At 46.8% G+C, this 24,878-nt stretch overlaps 1 protein-coding gene across 4 annotated transcripts in view; it reads right to left on the reverse strand.

Moving 5' to 3' along the window:
- The window catches only part of nudE (Nuclear distribution protein nudE), an 87,195-nt gene that overhangs the window by 26,383 nt on the left and 35,934 nt on the right, over positions 1-24,878 (reverse strand). For all 4 annotated transcript variants that reach the window (XM_089586255.1, XM_089586256.1, XM_089586258.1 and 1 more), the window contains 2 exons: positions 21,601-21,646; positions 2,236-2,326 (listed from right to left, as the gene is read on the reverse strand). In XM_089586255.1, the coding sequence (XP_089442381.1) occupies positions 2,236-2,326; positions 21,601-21,646 (137 nt within the window). The remainder of the gene's footprint in view (positions 1-2,235; positions 2,327-21,600; positions 21,647-24,878) is intronic.

Raw genomic sequence — 24,878 nt, forward strand, 5'->3', positions numbered from 1 at the left:
TCCCCCGAACGCACAATCTTCACCACCTCAATTATCTATGGTCCTTGCTCCCTGGTCCTTATGCTCTTTAATCAATGCACAAATGATAGTAAGCATAAGGACCACGGATTTAGGGAAATAATCGAGGCGGTGAAGATTGTGCGTTCGGGGGATAAGTGTGTGAGAGCATGCCATCAGTTGTTTTAACCCAGTAGGAACTCGGGTCTTTACATGGTTGTTCCTGGTGCTGTGCTGTGGCATCATGACACGAGTGTTGCTTTTTCCTCTTTTCTTCACTCTTGCTGGTGTGTGCACGTATACACACCCACGTTCCAGGCGCTTTGTACACAATTGTGTGTACAGCAAACTCACCGCTTCTTCTGAGAGACTGGTGCACACAGCAGTGATTTCATTGTTCCACTCGAATTGAGCACCCTTACTGTCGCAAATAAGTTGGTTTTTTGCACCATGTATAGCGAACGCAGGAAATAATATTCCACTCAACCGTGAGCTAGGCAGCAGTCTGTCCGCCATTTTTGTGCAGAGAGATTTTGTTGCAATTGAAAAATATTGATTTCTTTTCCTCAATTTCGGGTGTGATGTGCATCTTCGAAACGCAAAATGATTCCATGATTCCTAGGGTGCTTACCCGAGACATGAGAACATTTCGATAATATTTCTAACAAATCTGACACTTTGTACGGAACTGTCCACATCGTTGTAAAAACTTACCTGCTGGGCTTTCACATTCGAAAACCAACCAATTCCCTTTCTTGAGGCCTGAACATAGTGTTGGGGTGAAAAAGATAACTGATTTTAATAAAACAAAAAATGGCACCTGAAGGGGATATCTACAAATAGGCAGTGTGAAGAAGTCAGAGCCCTTTACCCTTGTGTCCTTCCTTGTGTACCTGCGCTGCCACTGAAGTCGTGTTTAACCAACAAGCATCAATCTTGCGAAACATCTTTCGCCGTTTTGCGATGAGTGGTGTGAAAAAAAAAGTCGGTAAGTCATTTCTAAACTGATTCCGGTAAAGAAAAGTCAACTGCACAGTCCCATATGCACAGTCTTTGTCAAAAGTAACCAGGCTGCATGGTTTGCTTCTAGCTTCTGTAGTGGAGCCCTTGTGACTTTCCTAAAGATAAAAAGTTGTTGGAAGGTAGGAACACCACCAGTCCTTACCATTTCAGCTTCAGGGATGCTGTAAGGGCTCCACTGTACGAGCTAGAAGCAAAGCATGCAGCCTGGTTACTTTTGACAAAGACTGTACAGGTTCTGGTAACTGAGTAATACTTGTCGGGGGGCTAGTTGGTGCATGTTTCCAGAAAATGGTTGTAGCGCCGAAACAGACAGCACACAGCAAGATAGACGGGACAGGCGCTGTGTGTTGTCTGTTTCAGCGCTACAACCATTTTCTGGTTCTGGTAACTTCCCATCACGCCAGAGTCTGAAACTACCGAACCATCTTGTATCTACACTGGCTGTGGGAATGCATCGTTGCATGTTGACTGCTTTGAGCTGCGTCACGAATAACACGGGTCTTATTTTTGGAGTCAACTTTCCTTTGGCCAGTGGCAGCGGCAATGTATCGTACGCATTCTCCCCAGCCATTTCTCCCTTTTTTTTTGCATCCACATATGCCCACTAGGTTTCATCAAAAACAATTCAAGTCAGTCTGCACCCCATCCATAGCACTTGTGGAATTAATGCGATGTGGCGTTCACAGCTGTCTGCAGTGGTTTTGCCGAACTGCAGCCGCTTTGCAGCCTTGGGCTTTTTGTCCATGCTTTGCTGACATGACGACAATCAGTGCTGCATTCCTTTCAGTGTGAAGTCAATGGACACAGGTTGTGGGGACTTTGCCCCGCATCTCTGCCTTTGGTTTGCTTCCCCGCGATGCACCCTCCCACAGTAACTAACCACAGCCTGTGTGGCACAGACCCCCACAAGAGAGCACACTCGCTCGGAATTTCAGCACGCGCTCACTTCCAGGGCCTCGTGGGGAGGAATGTTCTCTTATCCCATGCAGCTGCGTGAGTGAACACTTGCTGCTAACCTGGCTCCTGGTGAGTCCTCCATTCCTCTGTGTTGCTAGCTGGCGTTATTGTTGCTGTAGCAGTGAATGAACAGGGTAAGTTGCTGGCTCCAAAGACACGGGGTGGTGGTTTTGAATTGCCTTTGGGAAAAACTGTTCTATCGTTCCACCCCCCCTACTGAAACCCCACAGGGTGAGAAAGGCCACAGCAACCACCCACCTCGTGTCTCGTCCTTGAGCCGCTGCACCATGAAGCTCATGGCCTCCTTGTCGTCCAGCTCACTCTCCAGGAAGGCATTGCGCTCAATGGCCTGCATCAACATACAGTGCAGATGACATCCCATTATATACAAGGCTTCTACAAAACCAGCTTCCTGCGTAGTGCCAAGGAAGCAAGTAGCCGACCTCCACTCAGCCAACGTGGTTGTGCTCACGCTGTGTGCACTCACAAACAGGACAGCTGAAGCGGCAACTTAGGAAGACACAGTTCCAAAGGCCCCAGTGGGTCCACACTCTGGCACTGTTGACACATCTGCTTAGTACATTAGCTGTGGGGTGGTGCAACAACCTGTACTCGCACACACCTCCTACACAATGGCCCCTCACAAGTAGTGTCTCAAGGATGTCTTCTTGGTGCACCACAGGAATGGCCACGGGGCTCAGCTAGTGCTGCGCAAAAGGCCCAATCAGAGGGGGACAGGCAGGAAGCACTACCGAAGGCCCCTTTTTCATGCACAAAGGTGCCCCAGAAGAACACCGCAAAATGAAACTCCTAAAATCTGTCCACATTCACAGCTCCTGTGATGGCCAATGACTGAGACGTCTCTACAAACTGTGACTGCGGAGCACTACATTTTAGACAAGGGGACAGCACCACATAGGAATCTCGTGGTGTTCCTGTGCTCACAGTATGTACGACCCACTAGCTCCCTGCAAAGCTTTACTGATGCCTCTGCAATCCGACCAATCAGAGGGGGCAACTTTCAAAACCGAAAACTGACTAGTCGACAGAGCAATGGTCACGCTGGCAAAGTGCAAGTCCAGGCCCCCTCTGCCCCCCCCCCCACTATTGCCATATTTCTTCGCATAATAGGCACACTTTTTTTCTTTTTTTAGAAAATCCGGCTTGAAGTTCGGGGTGCGCCAATTACACGGGATAAAATTTCCGGAAATTTTTCAACTCACAAAAATGAACCTACCACATAAACACGTGTATGGGCCGTACCCTCCTTTCCCAAAGGAAATATTTAAAAATTCCGAGGACACTTTGGCAAGCAAAGTGTTGAGAGGCGACAGCCGAGGACACTATGCCATGATGACTTACAGTGGATGGGGCATCACACCGTTCCCGTAGCTATTTCGATACCCAAATTATACATCTTTCAGGGATCTTAAGTGTTAATTAACGTTTAATTACACATTTTTCCATCTAATCTGACACAAAACCCGACGTTTTTCCGACCAATCTGTGACAATTTTCACTATGCCATGACGACTTCCAGTAGCGTGGCTTTTTGGGCTTGTTGGTACATAGTTTCAATATACTGTAGCGCAGCAAAAGACGAGGACACAAGAGACGAGAAACGAACAGCACGAGCGCTAACTTCCAACAAATTTTATTCTCCTGAAGCATCACATTTATACGCCAGAAAACAGTAATCACATGTGCGAACAGTATCAATTCCTTAGAAACCCGAGCTCTTTATCTGAGAGGAGAATGGAAGGTGTGCTAACACACGCGCATCCTGACCTATTTATCTTTTCGGCTTCAATGATTTCGCGCGTTACCCTTTCTCTGCTTTTTCCTATTACCCGACATTTATCAAAGAAAGGCTTACAGGTTTTTGAGTTGCATGCGAGAATGTGGTCAACGAGCGATCCGCCTTGCCCGTTTCTGACGTTGCGAGCGTGTTCCATTTGGCGCTCGTTCAGACATCTCCCCGTCTGGCCGATATAGTGTTTCCCGCATGACAAGGGTATCTTATACACAACACCTTCATCGCACGTGACGTATGGCTTCTGGTGCCTAGTTGTGCATCCGCGCGCTTTGTTTGTGTTGGGTTTTCCCAGTTTGCACAACGTTGCAAGTTTTTTCGGCGCCGAGAACACGACGGTCGCATTCGCTCGTTGACCAATTCTTTTCAAATTGTGGGAAATCTTGTGAAGATAAGGCAATACAACAAGGTTTTTTCGTTCACGAGGAACCGCGTTTGGGTGACAGTGATTTTCTAGTTTCATTTTCTTAACAAGTTTTTCGGCAACAGATACTTGAACATGGGAGGGGTACCCGGCATTAGTCAGCCTCTTGGACTGCTCTTGAAAACTATCGGTCATCATGTGCGGACAAGATTTCTGGAGAGCATTTTGAAAACATAAATTGACAATACCTCTTTTTACCAGTTCTGAATGAGCGGAGTGATATGGCAGTATCGGCTTGTTGCTACGCGGCTGGTAGGCCCAGCATATGTGATGAGCGTGAAAGGTGAAGTTAATATCTAAAAATCTAATGGAGTTATTGATGGGCAATTCGCATGTTAAAACAAGCGGTTTAAAATGTTCTTTCATGATAGTTAAAATGCTATGAGCCTTTGGCTTAAGTGAGCAGTTGTCACACTTAACAAGAATAAAAGAAGAAGACAGCTTGAACGTAATCAAGGTCTTTAGATTTGTTGATGATTTTTTTATTCTTGTTAAGTGTGACAACTGCTCACTTAAGCCAAAGGCTCATAGCATTTTAACTATCATGAAAGAACATTTTAAACCGCTTGTTTTAACATGCGAATTGCCCATCAATAACTCCATTAGATTTTTAGATATTAACTTCACCTTTCACACTCATCACATATGCTGGGCCTACCAGCCGCGTAGCAACAAGCCGATGCTGCCATATCACTCCGCTCATTCAAAACTGGTAAAAAGAGGTATTGTCAATTTATGTTTTCAAAATGCTCTCCAGAAATCTTGTCCGCACATGATGACCGATAGTTTTCAAGAGCAGTCCAAGAGGCTGACTAATGCCGGGTACCCCTCCCATGTTCAAGTATCTGTTGCCGAAAAACTTGTTAAGAAAATGAAACTAGAAAATCACTGTCACCCAAACGCGGTTCCTCGTGAACGAAAAAACCTTGTTGTATTGCCTTATCTTCACAAGATTTCCCACAATTTGAAAAGAATTGGTCAACGAGCGAATGCGACCGTCGTGTTCTCGGCGCCGAAAAAACTTGCAACGTTGTGCAAACTGGGAAAACCCAACACAAACAAAGCGCGCGGATGCACAACTAGGCACCAGAAGCCATACGTCACGTGCGATGAAGGTGTTGTGTATAAGATACCCTTGTCATGCGGGAAACACTATATCGGCCAGACGGGGAGATGTCTGAACGAGCGCCTAATGGAACACGCTCGCAACGTCAGAAACGGGCAAGGCGGATCGCTCGTTGACCACATTCTCGCATGCAACTCAAAAACCTGTAAGCCTTTCTTTGATACATGTCGGGTAATAGGAAAAAGCAGAGAAAGGGTAACGCGCGAAATCATTGAAGCCGAAAAGATAAATAGGTCAGGATGCGCGTGTGTAAGCACACCTTCCATTCTCCTCTCAGATAAAAAGCTCGGGTTTCTAAGGAATTGATACTGTTCGCACATGTGATTACTGTTTTCTGGCGTATAAATGTGATGCCTCAGGAGAATAAAATTTGTTGGAAGTTAGCGCTCGTGCTGTTCGTTTCTCGTCTCTTGTGTCCTCGTCTTTTGCTGCGCTACAGTATATTGAAACGACTTCCAGTGGATGTGACGCTACACCATTCCCGTGGCTATTTCAATACCCAATTATACATCTTTCAGGGATCTTAAGTGTTAATTAACGTTTAATTACACATTTTTCCTTCTAATCTGACACAAACCCGACGTTTTTCCGACCAATCTGCGACAATTTTCACTATGCCATGACGACTTCCAGTGGATGTGACGCCACACCATTCCCGTGGCTATTTCAATACCCAATTATACATCTTTCAGGGATCTTAAGTGTTAATTAACGTTTAATTACACATTTTTCCATCTAATCTAACACAAAAACGACGTTTTCCGACCAATCTGCGACAATTTTCACTATGCCGTGACGACTTCCAGTGGATGTGATGCCACACCATTCCCGTGGCTATTTCAATACCCAATTATACATCTTTCGGGGATCTTGAGTGTTAATTAACGTTTAATTACACGTTTTCCCATCTAGTCTGACACAAAAACGACGTTTTTCCAACCAATCTGTGACAATTTTCACTATGCCGTGACGACTTCCAGTGGATGTGACGCCACACCACTCCCGTGGCTATTTCAATACCCAATTATACATCTTTAAGGGATCTTAAGTGTTAATTAACGTTTAATTACACATTTTTCCATCTAATCTGACACAAAAACGACGTTTTTCCGACCAATCTGTGACAATTTTCACAATGCCGTGACGACTTCCAGTGGATGAGACGCCACACCATTCCCGTGGCTATATCAATACCCAATTATACATCTTTCAGGGATCTTAAGTGTTAATTAACGTTTAATTACACATTTTTCCATCTAATCTGACACAAAAACGACGTTTTTCCGACCAATCTGCGACAATTTTCACTATGCCGTGACGACTTCCAATGGATGTGACGCCACACCATTCCCGTGGCTATATCAATACCCAATTATACATCTTTCAGGGATCTTAAGTGTTAATTAACGTTTAATTACACATTTTTCCATCTAATCTGACACAAAAACGACGTTTTTCCGACCAATCTGCGACAATTTTCACTATGCCGTGACGACTTCCAGTGGATGTGACGCCACACCATTCCCGTGGCTATTTCAATACACAATTATACATCTTTAAGGGATCTTAAGTGCTAATTAACGTTTAATTACACATTTTTCCATTTAATCTGACACAAAAACGTTTTTCCGACCAATCTGCAACAATTTTCACTATGCCGTGACGACTTCCAGTGGATGTGACGCCACACCATTCCCGTGGCTATTTCAATACCCAATTATACATCTTTCAGGGATCTTAAGTGTTAATTAACATTTAATTACACGCTTTCCCATCTAATCTGACACAAAAACGACGTTTTTCCAACCAATCTGCGACAATTTTCACTATGCCGTGACGACTCCCAGTGGATGTGACGCCACACCATTCCCGTGGCTATTTCAATACCCAATTATACATCTTTCAGGGATCTTAAGTGTTAATTAACGTTTAATTACACATTTTTCCATCTAATCTGACACAAAAAAGACGTTTTTCCGACCAATCTGTGACAATTTTCACTATGCCGTGACGACTTCCAGTGGATGTGACGCCACACCATTCCCGTGGCTATATCAATACCCAATTATACATCTTTAAGGGATCTTAAGTGTTAATTAACGTTTAATTACACATTTTCCCATTTGATCTGACACAAAAACGATGTTTTTCCGACCAATCTGCGACAATTTTCACTATGCCGTGACGACTTCCAGTGGATGTGACGCCACACCATTCCCGTGGCTATTTAAATACCCAATTATACATCTTTCAGTGATCTTAAGTGTTAATTAACGTTTAATTACACGTTTTTCCATCTAATCTGACACAAAAACGACGTTTTTCCGACCAATCTGCGACAATTTTCACTATGCCGTGACGACTTCCAGTGGATGTGACGCCACACCATTCCCGTGGCTATTTCAATACCCAATTATACATCTTTCAGGGATCTTAAGTGTTAACGTTTAATTACACATTTTTCCATCTAATCTGACACAAAAACGACGTTTTTCCGACCAATCTACGACAATTTTCACTATGCCGTGGCGACTTCCAGTGGATGTGACGCCACACCATTCCCGTGGCTATTTCAATACCCAATTATACATCTTTCAGGGATCTTAAGTGTTAATTAACGTTTAATTACACATTTTCCCATCTAATCTGACACAAAAACGACGTTTTTCCGACCAATCTGCGACAATTTTCACTATGCCGTGACGACTTCCAGTGGATGTGACGCCACACCATTCCCGTGGCTATTTCAATACCCAATTATACATCTTTCAGGGATCTTAAGTGTTAATTAATGTTTAATTACACATTTTTCCATCTAATCTGACACAACAACGACGTTTTTCCGACCAATCTACGACAATTTTCACTATGCCGTGACGACTTCCAGTGGATGTGACGCCACACCATTCCCGTGGCTATTTCAATACCCAATTATACATCTTTCAGGGATCTTAAGTGTTAATTAACGTTTAATTACACATTTTTCCATCTAATCTGACACAAAAACGACGTTTTCCGACCAATCTGCGACAATTTTCACTATGCCGTGACGACTTCCAGTGGATGTGACGCCACACCATTCCCGTGGCTATATCAATTAGAGCACTGCACGGACCTCAATCTGAGGCCGAAGCCCGGCCCGAGCCCGAGACCCGAGCCCGGCCCAGGCCCGCAGCTTCAAGCCCGGGCCCGGCCCAGGCCCGCTAAATTATCGAAGTTCTAAGTTCAGAATGGCGCAAAAGACACAACACAGGAAAAATAGGGGATGACACAAAGAGCGCGCTCTTTGTGTCATCCCCTATTTTTCCTGTGTTGTGTCTTTTGCGCCATTCTGAACTTCAATCATGAACCAACAAGCCCCAAAGCAAGTTCTTCTGCAACACACTAAATTATCGCTCTGGCGAGCCCGGCCCGGCCCGTGAATCCCGGAGTGAAGCCCAACCCGGGCCCGGCCTGGCCCGCTTCATAGTAAAGCTTGAGATACACTGCTCACTCTGAGCAAGTATTCTGCTGCTAGACCGGTAAGAAACTGGCCGCCAAAGGTTCTAAAACCATAGTTTGGCTTGCAGAAAGTTGGTTCTTTTTAACCCAGAAGGAAGAGATTAAGAGTAGTGCTCGCCAGGCCCTTTTTTTGGACAGTGATCTCATGTAGGTGCAATAAAGTCGGAAGTTCCGAGAGCCAAATAAAAAGGGCGGCATTGGCGTAATAGACTACTTTGCATTCCCCTATGATTTTATCAGTTATATTTTGGCGCCCGCGAAGTATAAACATTAAAGCTGCCTAGCAAGCTGTGGGATGACATTTATTTAGTGAATGCGAACTCACAGGTTGAACTCATAGCCCAACTGGTCGCCTTTCGGCAGAAACGAAAATCTAAAAGGCTTGAGTATTTCACGGTGTGTGTTTTGAAGACTATAAGCGTCCTAAACTAATATGTCCTTCCCTAATGCATTTCTAATAGTGTATAGGCATGTTTTGGGATGACGAACGGTCAATGGCCAATTAATATCGGTTGAATTTTACTCTTAATTTTGGAGCAGAAGATAACGCGCGAACCATGTGATAACTTACAGGGCAAAACACTTGTCATGACAACAAGGCTGAAGAAGCGAGGAGGGATAGATGTGGTTATGAGATGAGATGTACAAACTCTCGCGAGCTTTTGTGAATAGTTCATTTACGAGACGTTCCGGTCAGCTGATCAAAAAAGAAAACCAAACGCACTTTAGTTTGTGAATTTTCTCACATGAGAGAAATGTAGCTCTAAAATAAAATCTATGTTTTTGAGACTTAAGGGCCCAAGGGGAGTCAGGCTGTGAGAGCCACCGAAAAAGAGGACTCCGGATCATTTCGACCACCTGGGTTTCTTCAACGAGCAATGATACTGCAAAGTACATGGCTGTCATGCTTGCCGCCTAAACAGAAATGGTGCCGCCGAGGCTAGGTGAAAACCCTGGTTCCCCGGCTCCGTAATCAAGCGTCTTGACCACTAAGCCACCGCGGCTTGGAAATAAGGAAATAAACAAGTCAATGTATAAAGCTTATCTTTTTTTCTCGGCGCATACTATAACCCATAGCTCATCCGTGTCGCTGCTCCAGTGTCGCAGTTGGGTGAATGAATATGGACACCAGTCGTTTCTGTACGGACCGAAGCCCGGCTCGGGTCCGCAGCTTTAAGCCCGAGCCCGGCCCAGGCCCGCAACTTCAGGCCCGGGCCCGGCCCAGGCCCGGGGCTTTCGGGCTGGCACGAGCCCGTGCAGTGCACTAATATCAATGCCCGCGCTATTTCGACGCAATTTCACCATTTTTGCCTACAACTAATTAACTAATTACTCTACAGTCATCAAACTTGGCTTCTAGGTTTGTTTTTACCTCCTCTATGTGAAGCAACCACTGGCTTCCTTTTATCTTTTTTAGTTTCCGAGCTAAACACCTGTGACACGCTTTGTTAACGGTCAGATAACAGTATGAGCCATTAAAGGCTTTCGCCTTAAAAATAATAAAGACCCGTGTAAGGGCCGCACCCAAACCTTCCACGATGGGAATAGCCTTCCTTCGAAATGCATGTGCCGTGGCCTCCGCAATCTGCTCCGGATGCGAGCAACGTGCGCTTGACTGCGGAGGCCACACTTCCAGGTGGATGGCACCCAGGCCGTGGCTCATCATCACCAACTTTTTCCTTCGCTGCGAGCTCTCAACTAAACGTAGCCTGCCCCAGCCCACTTGCACTGCTGCAGTTGTGACACAACAACACAGCATGGGTTTCTGCTGACCCTCTCCTTCACTCTCTGCAGAAAGAGGATGCACAGTGTGGAAGCTAGCTCTCACGATTAAACAGCAAGGCTTCCCTCTTGATTTCTCCAGCACAAAAAATGACAAGCTCTCAACAGTGGTTCCACATCTCCATGGCTTTTCACCAACAAAAATAGCCAATCAGCAACATTTTATTTTCTGCTCCTAATAAACTCATCCTCATCATCAGCCTGACTACGCCCACTGCAGGGCAAAGGCATCTGCCATAATCTCTCCAATTAACCCTGTCCTTTGCCAGCTGCAGCCACCATATCCCTACAAATTTCTTAATCTCATTCGCCCACCTAACTTTCTGCCACCCCCTGCTACGCTTGCCTTCTCTTGGAATCCACTCCATGGACGAAACACATCGAAAATATATGCTCCTCCACCCGCAAAAAGCTAGGATTTCTGAATAAATAAATAGCAGCGCAAGGAGACAAGGACAAGAAGAGACAACAAGGACGGCGCTGGACGGCGCTCTTCTTGTCCTTGTCTCCTTGCGCCGCTATTTATTTATTCAAGTCATGTACCAACACGCCCAATTTTCCGCGATTTCTGAAGCTTCGGATGAGCGGTTGCCCTAGTGCCCTAAGACTGAAAGCATATAAATCTATTCTAAGGCCCAGTCTCGAATATGCCTGCATTGTATGGGACCCCTACACGGTAGATGACATCCAAAAACTAGAAAGAATGAAACGTCTTGCGGCACGATTCATTTACAACCGTTACAGGCGCCTAGACTTTCCTTCCGCCATGTTGAAACTCGCAGACTTAGAACCACTGGCAGATAGAAGGAAGAAAGCCCGTCTCAACTTCCTTCATTCATTATACTTTTCTCGACTTGGTATCCGACCTGAAAATTACATCGTTAATGATTCCACACGAGCCTCGCGCCATAAGCATGCCCTTAGCCTGAAACCTATTTTTGCACGCACAGATGCCTACAAGTTTTCTTTTTTTCCGAGAACAGTTTCTCAATGGAATGCTCTACCGGAGAACTCTCCGTTGTTTTGTAATCATTCTTGATTTTCACTGCTGGTTTAGTAGCTGTGCTGTAACCGCGTTCTCAACTGTACTTTTGCGTTGCTTGTTTTGTTGTATTTATATCGTTCGTTACTATCGCACCTGTTTTGCTTTTCCCTCCTGTATGTATTTTCCTCTCCTGCTTGGACATACAGCATGTCCGCAGTATTCAATAAATAAAAATAAATAAATAAAAATTACCCTTAGGGACCAGCGGTTATCTTGCCTTTGCATTACGTGCCCTGCCCAAGCCCACTTCTTCCTCTTGATTTCAACTAGGATGTCATTAACGCGCGTTTGTTCTCTCACCCACTCCGCCCTCTTCCGATCTCTATCATTTTCCTTTCCATAGCTCGCTGCGTTGTCCTTAACTTAAGCTGAGCCCTCTTTGTTGGCCTCCATCTTTCTGCCCCACAGGTGAGTATCAGTAAGATACAGCTGCTGTAGACTTTCACCGTTCATATCGGCATCACAAGCTCCAGCTTTTTGTGGCTGTCAAAGGCCCGGGACTTGTGGTCACTGCAGTTGTGGCTTTCGTGTGCTGCCGTCGCTATTTTAGCATGACAGGCAAGCACCTTGATAGCTACATGGCTGGGAGTTTGCTCTTGAACACGCCAGGGGTGCGGCAGGCTGGAAATCTGATGTGGCTGAGAAGTGCGGCATGCCTAACTTGTTGCGTGTGACCCCCGAGGTTTCCGTGAGCCTAAGTCAGGAAGGGTGCACATGAAGCTTTCCAGAGAGATCCCTGAAAACTGAGTGTTCCACATACTGTGTGTCCGCTGCAGCTGTGACTCACTAGTGAGGACTAGTATTAGCAAAAACTTTGTTACAATAAAGATGGGGGAGGCTTGCAATTGTGTAGACATACTATTGGTAAGAGTGCCAAGTTTAGGGTGTGCCTATTATGAGTGGAAATAAAAAAAATTGATTTTTTGCAACCAAATTAGGGATATTATGCAAGAGAAACTAGGTGAAGTTGCGGAGGGCCAACTGTGTTACCATGCCTCCGAGAAATGATTTAGTACGCTTTTCCTTGTGGTTTACAATAGTACAAGAGCGGTGTCTTCCCTGGATTTCCATCCAGAGAACACACAGTGTGCTGCCATATACCGTATTTACTCGCACAATAGGCGCACCCCCAGTTCGGTGGCGAAAAATCGGATTTTTTATTTCCGCGCATAATAGATGCACCCCGAACTTGGCACTGTGATCAGTACTGTAGTTGCACGATTGCAAGCCGACACCTCCCCACCCCCACAATCTTTATTTTAGCAAAGTTTTTGCTTAACTTACTACTAGTCCTCACTAGTGCTGCTGCTGTCACAGCTGCTGCGGACCCACAACACGTACAACGACATTGCGTGGAACAGCCGCAAACAGTTTTCAGGGATGCTCACTTTAAACGTCTGTTTGGAAAGCTTCATCAGCCGGAAACCTTCCCGACTCAGGACTCCGAAAACCGCGGTGATAGGAGTCGCATACGGAAATTTAGGCATGCCGCAGTCGCAACTGCCGCATTTCTCGTCCACATCGAATTTTCGGCCTGCCGGACGCTTGCCGTGTTCGAGATTTAACTCCCAGCCGTGTAGCTATTAAAGCGCTTGTCCGTCGCGCTAAAATAGCAACGCTCGGCGACAGCGCAAGAAAGCCACAACTACGATGAACACGCTACAACAGGAACCGGCCCTTTGACAGCCATAAAGAGACTGGAGCTGGTGATGCTGATGTTGATATGTATAGCGAAAGCTCGCGGCGGACGAAAAAGTTGATGATGATAAGCTTGACCTTGGGCGGCACCTGGAAGCTCCTGTGCGTGTGTGTGGCCTCCGCGACCAAGCGCGCGTTGCTCGCAGCCGGAGCCGATCGCGAGGCCACAGTGCGTGCATTTCAAAGGCTATTCCTGCGAGGATTGTGGAAAGTTTGGATGCAGCCCTTACACGGATATTTTTTTAAGATTATTTCCTTCGGGAAAACAGGATGCGGCCCGTAAACGGGTGCGTTTATACGGTATGTTCAATTTTGAGAGTCAAAAAATTTGCGGAAATTTTACCCGGCGTAATAGGCGCACCCCTAACTTTGAGCTGGATTTTCTGGGAAAAAAGCGCGCCTATTATGCGAGTGAATACGGTAATGTTGCACACACTACTAGAGGACGCCACCTGAGATGGGGGGTTTTTGCACCAACAAATGCAAAATTTGTTCAAATATTCACCTCTTTTACTTGGCACCTCACAATGGAACAGACTGCCTGCAGATGTCACCTCCATATTTAATCATGCATCTTTCCTCAAGGCTTTAAAAGGTATCTAATGTTAGGCTGTCTTGATTGCTTTGTTGTTATTGATTGTTTTAGACTACTCATCTCGTTTTTTTCCCCCTTCATGTACAGGACTAATTCTGTTATAACCTTGTGTAATCATTCAAATCTGTATATCTATTGCATAAATACACAGGTTCCAAATTAGTTACATTCCTCCACCATTTTTTTTTTTTCCTTTTATATATTCTATGGTTACCTTATAAGTGCGTTTTTGCTTATGTGCATATATAACCAATCTTCAACAGTTGTATTCCCCCCCTATGTAATGGCCGAAAGGGCCCTTAGGGTAAATGAATGAAGCTAGGTTTCAAAATCAAAGACCCTCTTCCCTCTTGATTTCCCCAGCAGAAAAAATGCCAACCTCCCAACAGTGGTTCCACACCTCCACGGCTTTTCACTCACGAAAATAGGCATCAGCAACGTTTTATTTTCTGCTCCCAATAGACCTTATGCAAAATTGCTGCCATCTATCGGAGAAAAGAAGAACCAGTGGAAATCTGCCATGTTGGAGGATGACTGAAGCTCGTTCCGCCTCTGCTCTATGGATTTAGGCGTGCCCCGCGTTAGCTTCCTTACTGCTGTGCTGGCTCGAAAATCTTATTTCCTGTCACTTGAGCCTGTAAACATGACTGAATGGTCAGTCGACCTGTTTCTGCTGCCCAAGTTTCCAAGTGACTTCGCAGACACTACGCGTCCAAAACACTTTCCGAACGCCATAGGGTACGGAGCTACAAGTTTTTCACGGAGTCCTACGTCAGTTTACCGACGCTGAACACCAAGAAATGTACGAAGCAAGTGTAATTTTCGTTTACGGCTAAAAATGTGCGCATTTCAGTCTAGTTTGAGAGTTTTTATTTGCTTCGATACTTTTTTGCGAACGGGCGTGCCGCTTGAATTGCTGTTGTGGTAACATTTTCTGTGTGTTGCGTCGGCGCCGCAAGCAAACGATAGTAAACCTCACATGCTGGTAGTATCGAAAAAAGTGGCCTCTCAACATCCGACGCTTTCCATTTTCCTTGAAAAGTTCATACAGGATTTGTTTGTTTGCCCTAGTGCCCTAGACAAAAAAAGGAAACGCTTTATTATTATTACCGGGTACATATACCCCTAGGTCCCCGCACGACCCCACCACACAAGTGTTTACCATTCTTGGTCCATCGCCGTTAAAAACAGGCAGCCCGTGAATGCAGCAGTGTCTACGGTTTTACCATGACGAGCAAGCAGTTGTGCACTGAGATTTTTGGAGGATTGTACACGTGTTGTGCATTCCCGCTACTAGTTGGAACTATATGGTACCTCTTGAGCGGCTTCCCTTACGGTCCTTTTTTTTTTACACAACACACGGCTTCGTGGAAACCGGCCGGTTAAGTAAAATCGCTACATGCATACAAGCCGTCGCTCCACAAAATAGGCACCTTTCCCTGGCCTAACAGAAACGATTGACTGACTTGCAGAGCGCAAACGTTCCGTGTCACGGGCACTTGACCCTTGCTAGTGTTCCCGTCGGAAAAAATATTCGCACTAAAAACTAACGCGTGTAACCGCTGCGGCGGATAACGCTAGGAGCGACGGTTCCCACAAAGCGCGACCCGTACCACTGAACAGCTGATCACGATTACTCTCTTGCGAGGCCGATAATCGCAGCACTTCACGGGCAATCGCAGGAGAAAAAAAAGCATTTGTGTGATATTTTCTTCGTGCCTACAAAGCTTATTTCTAATTTCATTTGCTACATGGCGATAACGAAATGTCTTGCGCGATGTCTCGACATGTAGCGACGGCTCTGCAACATTTGTGCCGCGGATGTCGGGAATCGCAGTCCAAAAATAGAAATGCGCTCTAATCAAGCCCTCTTTCCTTTTCTCCCTGGGCGTCTTTGTGACCCTGCTGCGTACAGCAAGGCACTAACCAATATGTGGGCATACTGAGGACGGTGAAACTCGAGCGCGCGCGACGAGCGTGCACCAGTACGTGCTGTGAATCCGGCGGCTATCCTCCAACATGGCGGATCGCGCGCGGCGACCGCTAGATGGCAGTGCATTTCGCATAAGGTCTATAGACTCATCATCGGGCTTGCAAATTTGGCAAGATCACCGGAGGCTCGCACAAATGCTGGCCACACCAATCGTCAAAACCGTTGTGTCACATGTTGAAGGTTTATTTCCGCAACTGGGTGTTGCAAGGACAGCCAGGCAAAAAGCTGTATAGACAGCTTGAGAGGTCCTGAAGCCCCTCCTGAAAGAAGCCCCTCACGTGTTCAGCCATATGGGTAGGTGCTTGAATGTACATCTACGACTAGAACACAAACACAGGGTAGAGATAGTAAAGCCGTATCTGGGAACCTGAATGTTGGCTGAGATACCGCGCCAGCAGATTGTGGCCAAGGGCAGATACAGCTCAGCTCAGATACAGATGTATCAGCTCAGCTGATACCGCTCAGAAGTGGAGGAAGAAGTGCTTGGCCTTCTCGCTTGTGACCGCTCGGCAGTCTGGAACAGTTCTTGTGTGCCTAACTGTGTGGCTTGTAATATCCGTGACAAATCTGGTGGAGGTGCGGGGTACGCTTCCAGACCCACGTAGGCTACCGACCAATACGGGTCTCACCCCAGTTCACCAGCTCCGTGGAGCGTCCCCTGAATTCGGACTCCTTCCGGCTGCCACCAGGACGACGCAACCTCGGTCTTCGGAGGCACCAGCTGCCATGGCAACTGAGACCAGGCTCCCGGCACATATCCCGGCGTTTCATGGCGACGTGTTCGAGGGTGCCGAGGATTGGCTGGAGATCTTCGAACGTGTTGCCTGTTACAACGGCTGGAGTGACGACCGTAAGCTCCACAATGCTTATTTCGCGCTTGAGGAGTCGGCTCGGGCATGGTTCGAAAACCATGAAGCTTCGTTTACGTCCTGGAAAGCCTTCTGCCGCAATCTCATAGCCACTTTCCCGAATGCAGACCGTCGAGAGCAAGCAGAAGCTGCATTACACTCGTGCAACCAGAGCCACAAAGAGAGTGTACGCATGTACTACGAGGACATGCACCGCCTTTTTAAATGTGCAGATCCCAACATGACGGAGGAGAAGAAGCTTCGCCATCTCATGCGGGGTGTCAAGCAAGAGCTCTTCGCCGGACTTGTGTGCAGCCCACCGAGCACTGTGGCAGAGTTCCTCACCGAGGCGGCCACTATGGAGAAGACGCTGGAACAGCGAGCCCACCAGTACAATCGTGACGTCAACACCTTTGGGCCTGATCCGATCTCTATGCCTCCCAGTGTTCACGCGACCTTTCTACGCGAGCTGGTCCGATCTGCCGTCAAAGAGGAACTGCAGGCCTTCCGGAAGCCGTCCGATACACCATACACTGGGTGAAGTCGTCCGGGACAAAGTGCAGCACAAGAGCACCAAATGTCTGAGGTTCCTTGCCAGCATGATGCCAGGCGTCCATCCTACTCTGGGTATGACGTCACTGCCGCCACTCCAGCCGAGCTCCCCTCGTGGCCACGCTCCACAAACCTACTAGCGACTGCGAAAGAGTGAAGTCTGGTGTGCCCCAGATCATCGGCCCCTCTGCTATCCCTGTGGCGAGGGGGGTCATCTCTACAGGGCGTGCCCGTACTGCTGCGTGGTTTCGCGCCGGACGACCCGTGCCCACAGAACGGGGAATGACCGCATGAGATAGCGTATCATCTGTCATCGCGCCAAAAGCACATCACGTCAGACCACCGCGAGGCTCGCTCCCAGTCGCCGAGGTGCTACCGTTCTGCAAGCCCCCGTCAAGCCACAGGCTACTCCGGATGCCATTCTCCCAATCCATGCCGGGAAAACTGATTCCAGCTGCCTCTGGAGGCAAGGTCACTGATGCTGGGACTTGTGAAGATCCTCCTGCGCCACTAACACGTGACGATGTTTCTCTGGGAGCGAGTAGCGAGAGCATCCGAAGCGCTACCTCCGATTTGTGCGTTAAAATTAATGGAGTTGACGTGACCGCTTTGCTGGATACTGGTGCTGATTATTCTGTCATGTGCCTTGCCCTTGCCCTAGAACTGAAGAAAGTATTGATGGGGTGGTTGGGGCCTAGCATTCGCACTGCTGGGGGTCACCTACAGCTCGAGTCGATATCCGTGGTTTTGTGCACGTCGGCAAATTTGTAGTCCTCCGTGAGTGTTCGAGGGACTTGATCCTCGGTTTCGACTTTCTCCAGACGAACAGTGCTGTCAATGACCTGCACGAAGCACGGGTCACATTTTCAACAAAACGGGCCATGGCGCACACCGACACAGACGATTCACGCTTCACTGCTCTGCGACTTGTTGACGACAACGTAATGGTGCCACCCTGGTCCAGCGTGCTAGTTCTCATGAGGAATGATTTATTCCACGACTGCGAAGGTGTCGCTGATAGCCATGTACCCCTGCTGCTCGAGAAGGGTGTGGCCGTCCCTCGCGGACTCGTCCAACTACAAGACGGCTGTGCCACTGTGCTGCTTACAAATTTTGCCAACGAGTTGCAGCACCTCGCCAAGGGCACGGCTGTCGCCTTCCTGCACGACTTTGCCGTGGTGCCACAAGTGTGCGCCCTGGAGACAAGCCCTCAAGACCAGGCCCCACTATGCCCTGCCCTTCCGTCCGTCAGAATCACTCCGGATTTGGCACCTGAGCAGAAGGCTCTCCTCTCGGCGCTTATAACCGACTTCGCGGGTTGTTTTGCCACAAGCTCCAGGGTCGGTCGTACGCCTGTCGCAAAGCATCGCATCATCACCGACGAGACTACACCACCCGTATGCCAGCGCCCATACCGAGTTTCCTCGACAGAACGCGAAGCCATTAAAAGGCAAGTGAACGAAATGCTCGCCGCCAATGTCATTCAACCGTCAACAAGCCCATGGGCATCACCGGTGGTCCTCGTGAAAAAGAAAGACACCACCTTGAGATTTTGTGTCGATTACCATAAACTGAACAATGTGACCAAAAAGGATGTCTACCCGCTCCCCAGGATTGATGATGCACTCGACAGACTACGTGATGCCAGGTTCTTTTCTTCTTTGAGAGCAACACCGCAACATTTCTGCTCGCAGTCCCGTCACAGTGGCAACCCGATATCTTGAGCACTTGCCACGACAAACCATCTGCTGGCCACCTGGGGGTCAGTTGTACCTCAGCAAGGATTCAGCAGAGGTACTACTGACCAAGGTTACTTCCATCAGTGCGGACATACCTCAAAACCTGTCGCCACTGCCAGCGCCATAAGTCTCCTCCCTTCAAACCCATCGGATTTCTTCACCCCATAGCGCCTCCGAAGACGCCTTTCCAACAAGTGGGAATGGACCTACTCGGCCCTTTCCCAAAGTCATCCACTGGAAAACGTTGGATTGCTGTTGCGACGGTTTATTCGACGCGGTATGCCGAGACAACGGCGCTTGCAAATGGAACTGCTGTCGAAGTAGCTACATTTTTTGTACACAACATTGTGCTGCGTCATGGCGCTCCTGTGGTTATCATTGCTGACTGTGGAGCTGCTTTACTGCACCAATACTTTGGACCTTACCGTGTTCTTCACCGCATTAGCGACGTGACGTACGAAGTTTCACTGGCAACCCCAGGCCACCCATCGCGCAGACCACCGCATCCGGATGTTGTGCACGTCGTTCGTATGAAGCCGTACCACGACCGTCCTGCTGATTGTACTTGATGCTGAGTGCCGCTGTGTCGTGATAAATTTGCGTGTCTAACCCCTTTTCCCCTCAGTGAAAGCGGGCCGCATTGAGTCGATGCTGCAGAGGGCGGAGCAATGATACCGCTCAGAAGTGGAGGAAGAAGAAGTGCTTGGCCTTCTCGCTGGTGACCGCTCGGCAGTCTGGAACAGTTGTTGTGTGCCCAACTACGTGGCTTGTGACAATATCACACCATGCTCCCTCTGTCTGTGACCCATCTGTGAGGAACCAAATACCCATCACATGGAACTGTTCAGTCACATGGCCTCTCTGTTTTTCGCACACCCTGAATAAACTTGATATACTGCTCTGCTCATCTGTTGAAGAGCTGGCACAGAGGCTGCCACATTTCCTCAGTGCAATGCTACACTCCCATGTGTGGGCATACTGCTGACTCATCACCATCATCACTTGTTGCACCCTTATAGATCCCCTCTGGGACATTACATAAGAGGGGGGGGGGGGGGGGGGGGGGGGGGGGACAGCGGTGTGAAGCAGTCATACAGAGGCATGTGAACATAAAAGAAGCATATCAAAAATAACAAGAATAACAAGTTTGACGTGAAATTAACCCCTTAACCGTTTTGGACGAGCTGTGCTCGTCCTTGCCAAGCCGTCCCCAAACCGTTTTGGACGACTGTAGCTCGTCCACTCTGAATACGGTCTTCTCTTCCTCGTTTCGGACGAGCAGTGCTCGTGTGTGGCTTAGATGACATTTTGCTCTACAGATGGCAGCAGTGACCTGTTAATTTCGTTTTCTTCTACCGCATAAACGTTTTTTTTTTCGTATGGCAACCTGGGTTTTAAAAATGGCATCCGGCGGAGGCGACGCGTGTTTTGCTGGCCCGTCTTCTCGGAAAAGACGCTCTTCTTCGTCGTAATCTTCTTCAGACGATAGTGACTGAGACACCGAAGTGTACATTGTTTCAGGGAGCGAGGACGACAGTGCTGACGGTGTGCTTATCAGTTCTTCCGATGAAGAACTGGACAGCTCAGAAGCAAACTTTGCGAGCGCACGTCAGTGCATGAAGGTCAACGTCAGTAACATCCCTACATGACCCCCTCGGTTTCCTTTTCTTGCAGTTCCCGGTAAGATGTTCAATATAAGCTTGCCTGATGACTTGCTTGAATATATTTATCGCTCATTACCAGCAGGAAGTTGTTTTTCCGTAATGTCAGAAATAATAAACTTGAATATGCTAATTTGACTTCGTGTTCGCTTCAGACATTTTTTAAAGATCGAATTCGTGCTTTTTGTTTCAATAATATTCGAAATCAGGAATAAAAAAAGTAAGCAGTTTTGTTAAGAAATTCGTTGATATAACAAAACGGTGAAGGGGTTAACGTCAGGTGATCCAAATAATACAGAAAATATATGGCAAAGCAGTAGTGTATAAAATTAAACATTAAAATGCACGGAAATTAAATAAGTGGGAAAACACTAGTCGGGGGTGATGCAATGACACAACAAACAGTTCAAATTGCAGGCAGAGCAGCACGAGGGAAGTAGCCATAGTTGGATCAAGTGGTCTGTTAGTAGCTGCCTAAATCTGGTGGGATTAGATTCGATGACAACGGTTTCCGGAAGGCTGTTCCATTCTTCTATGGCGATGGGAAGGAAAGATTTGTTGAAAGCGTTGGATGAACCCGCTGAATGCTGAGGGAGCTGAATAATCGGCGAGATGAGCGTAAGGAAGCAGGTAACAAAGTTTGGTGTAGCGCAGGAGGGAAGTTAAAGTGTAGCTTGCGTAAAAGACAAAGGATTGGTACTTTTTTGCAGAGTGCTAATGGTTCCAGGCCGAGAGAGGATTTCAGGTTGGTAACGCTGTGCTGAGACGAATACTGGGACGTAATGAAGGGAGCTGCCTGGTTCTGGACAGCAGCAAACTCTGGCTAAATAAAGAGTGACCACCCACCTGGTTGAGCTTGGACTCAAACTCCTCGAGGGATGCCACAGTGGCCCTGCACAGAAAGAGGAGAACACGGGGGGGGGGTCACCCTCTGTCACACTGAAAGAGGAGTGTCGTTTGTGGTATTCCTAGTCACCCGAGTGGAGCCACAAACGGAAAAAATTGGCACACATTCCTCACAGGAGTCCGCTACATTCTCTAAAATCATGGTGCTTATTTTAAGGGGGGACAATGGTCTTGAAAAAAAAAAAATTTTAATAATGAAGTCACAGTTGCAAAATATTCAGGGAATATGTATTTTCATGTGCTGATTCTAAATATGACATTTAATTTCATGTAAAACAATTCCTTGAGCACTTATGCACTTTTTATGCTAGTATTTTGCGAAGAGTTTTAAAGAAAATTTGCTGCGGGAAACTCGCTGAAATGCATGCCATTGGGTTCTCTTGACACCAAGGAGTGCAATAAGGGTGAAATTGCCTTGCTGCCTATAATAGAAATTGAGTTGTAGGGTACTGAAGCTGCCACTTCAGAAACAGGAATACACACTTTCCTTCTCATTTCTGAAGCGACAACTTCAAAACTCTGTAACTCAAGTTCAATGAAACTCTTCTCAAAATACTAGCACAAAAAGTGCACAAGTGCTCAAGGAATTGTTTTACATGAAATTAAATGCCATATCTAGAATCAGCACACGAAAATACATGTGCCCTGAAGATTTCATAACTATGACTAAATTAATAAAATTTTCTTTTCAAGACCAGTGTCCCCCCCTTAAGCTCCTGAGCAGGATTCAGACAGAGGGCCCCTCTGACGAAGCAGCTCAGTCACCCATGTCAGTGCTGCTTTGCTTTTCTGCGCGATGAGACCCACTCTGGTGCTGGCTGGAACTCGGTCCAAGCTTACAGCACCTCATTCACTACGACTGACGGCCTCAGTTATTCACCGCACTGCCCTCACAAAGCATTGTCCGAAAGAGGCTCTTGCAACTGGCTCGGCTGTATTGGAAATTTCAAATATGAATTCAATTATCTGAATATGAAGAAAAAAAATGGCTTCCAATATCAAATGCATGTGCAGTATCAAGAAAAGAAACCCAGAACAAGTTATACAGGGAAACACTGTTGTCCATATGCATTACTTTTTAAATACAGCAGACTCCTAATGATATGAATCGCGCAGGGGCACAAAAAATATTCACACTATCACCCAAAGGCAACTAAATCCATATGCACAAGCATGAGAAATGCACTCCTACAAGATATGTTTGACTGACAACATCAGCAATGCGTAGGTTTCTGGAGCACCCAAAATTATGCACACTGCACACAATGCACTCTGGACATGGAGTCTAATTAAGTTGTATTATCTCACAATTTGCAATCCACTCTACCACAAGGCTTTTCCAACTGAAATTAAGCAAAACTACACTGACCCAGCACCATGCAAAAGCCACATGATTAGACAGTGTAACATGGTCAGGCGTGGACATTTCACCACAATTTTTTCTCTTGCCTTGGCTCGGTGTACCCACTAGGCCAAGCCACTCAGCAGAGTTAAAGGTGCAATAAAGAGGAATGTGAACTTGTCTTTCTACATGCTCCGAGCATCCTTACAAACTTCAAATTATTGTCCTGTGCGGTCGATTTCCCCAATTTAACTCACCGCACACGGTGGGAGGAGTCAACCAACCTTTCAGCCAGTCACGTGGCGGCTTGCCGCTCTGCCATCAGCGGAGTGATACGCAGTGATTGGCGAAAGCAAAGAGTTCACTCGTATTTTTATTCCCGTGGGCCTAATTTGCAGCTATGTAGTCTCTCAATAGATCTATTTATCCACGCAAACATAAAAAAACAAAATAAAACAGAAAGCAAAGCCACCACACGAGATTGCCTGAAAGGCACTCCACACGTTAGTTGACTCCTCCCACCACTTGAGGAGAGTTCAAAAAAAGGCCAGGACGTCTAATCCAATTTAAATTATAGGAATTGGCTGCACATGACCATAATTCGAAGTTTCTAAGACTGCTCGGAACGTGTAGGTCAAGTTCCCGACGAGTTCAGATTCCTCCTCTTTAGTGCACCTTTAATGGCTCCACATCCATAAGCGCGCACAGCTGGTTTTGGTCACGAGTTTTTTCCAAACAAAATGAAGCAAGCAAAAGATTCTCCACAAAGGGGGCACAAAGCAAGCAATTACACCCCGGTGTCAATTCCACCATATCTTCAAAGCCACGGGAAAAGATTTTGCTTCTCTGATCCAGCATGGATGACTCTCTGTTTGCTTTCCAACCTGGCCTGTCAAGTGAACCTGCCGTACTGGCATAAGAAGAACTCATTGTGCAAAATATACAAGAAAAACTACTAACCTTAATAAGAACGATAAACTGGGCTAGTTGGCAGGAATTCATGCTGAAAACTGCGCAAAAAACGAAGATACAGAACGAGAAGGCACGACACGGGCGCAGACTATCAACTGAATAGCGATCAGGTATAGCGATCAGGTATGCAGGGAGATGGTGGAGGCTTACCTATCAAGAAAGACTCAGATTCCTATGTGGCATCACCATCTGTGGCCTTGGTTGATAGGGAGATAACCTTTTTGGCCAGTTTTCTTAAGGCGAGCAGGCGATATGGGTCTTTGGCGTGATATCAGCGTGACCGTTAAGGTTGTCGTGGTCTTGTTTGTGCGCAGTTTTTTGGAAGAGTAATTGACAGTTGCATCACGGTGCACGCGAAGGGATAGGGGGTGATTGTGCTTTGGGTTGATTTTCGCGGTTGTTGTATTTTTGTGCTTGTCTCACTGTGGGCAGAAGATACTTATATAGGCCTCTTCATGTGAACAAAAATTCAGTTGATAGTCTGCGCCCGTGTCGTGCCTTCTCGTTCTGTCTCTTCCGTTTTTTGCGCAGTTTTCAGTATGAGCTACTAACCTTAAGCACATTCGTTGATTTCAGTACAGCCTTTCATTACATTAATCAGAACATTGGTCAAATGTTTAGGGGAATCCCCAAAGGTGGAGTAAATTTGTAATAAAAGGAGTAATTACTCATTGACATCCACACGAGCGCAGCCATACGGCTACAAAGGAAAGCTATACAGCTTTCTGAGAAACTTCGCAGTTAAAGAAAAATTCGTCTGGGGTTCGAACCCGGGACCACTGCTTCACTGAAGCAACACTCCGGTGACCAATACTGTTCCCACTGGGAGTTATTGATCACTTCGCTCTCGCCCTACCATCAGCTCAGTTGGTAGAGTGACTGCTTCGGTGAAGCAGTGGTCCCG

This window comes from Amblyomma mixtum, chromosome 4 (assembly GCF_055824585.1).
Source record: "Amblyomma mixtum isolate Tamu chromosome 4, ASM5582458v1, whole genome shotgun sequence".
NCBI classification, from domain to species: domain Eukaryota; kingdom Metazoa; phylum Arthropoda; class Arachnida; order Ixodida; family Ixodidae; genus Amblyomma; species Amblyomma mixtum.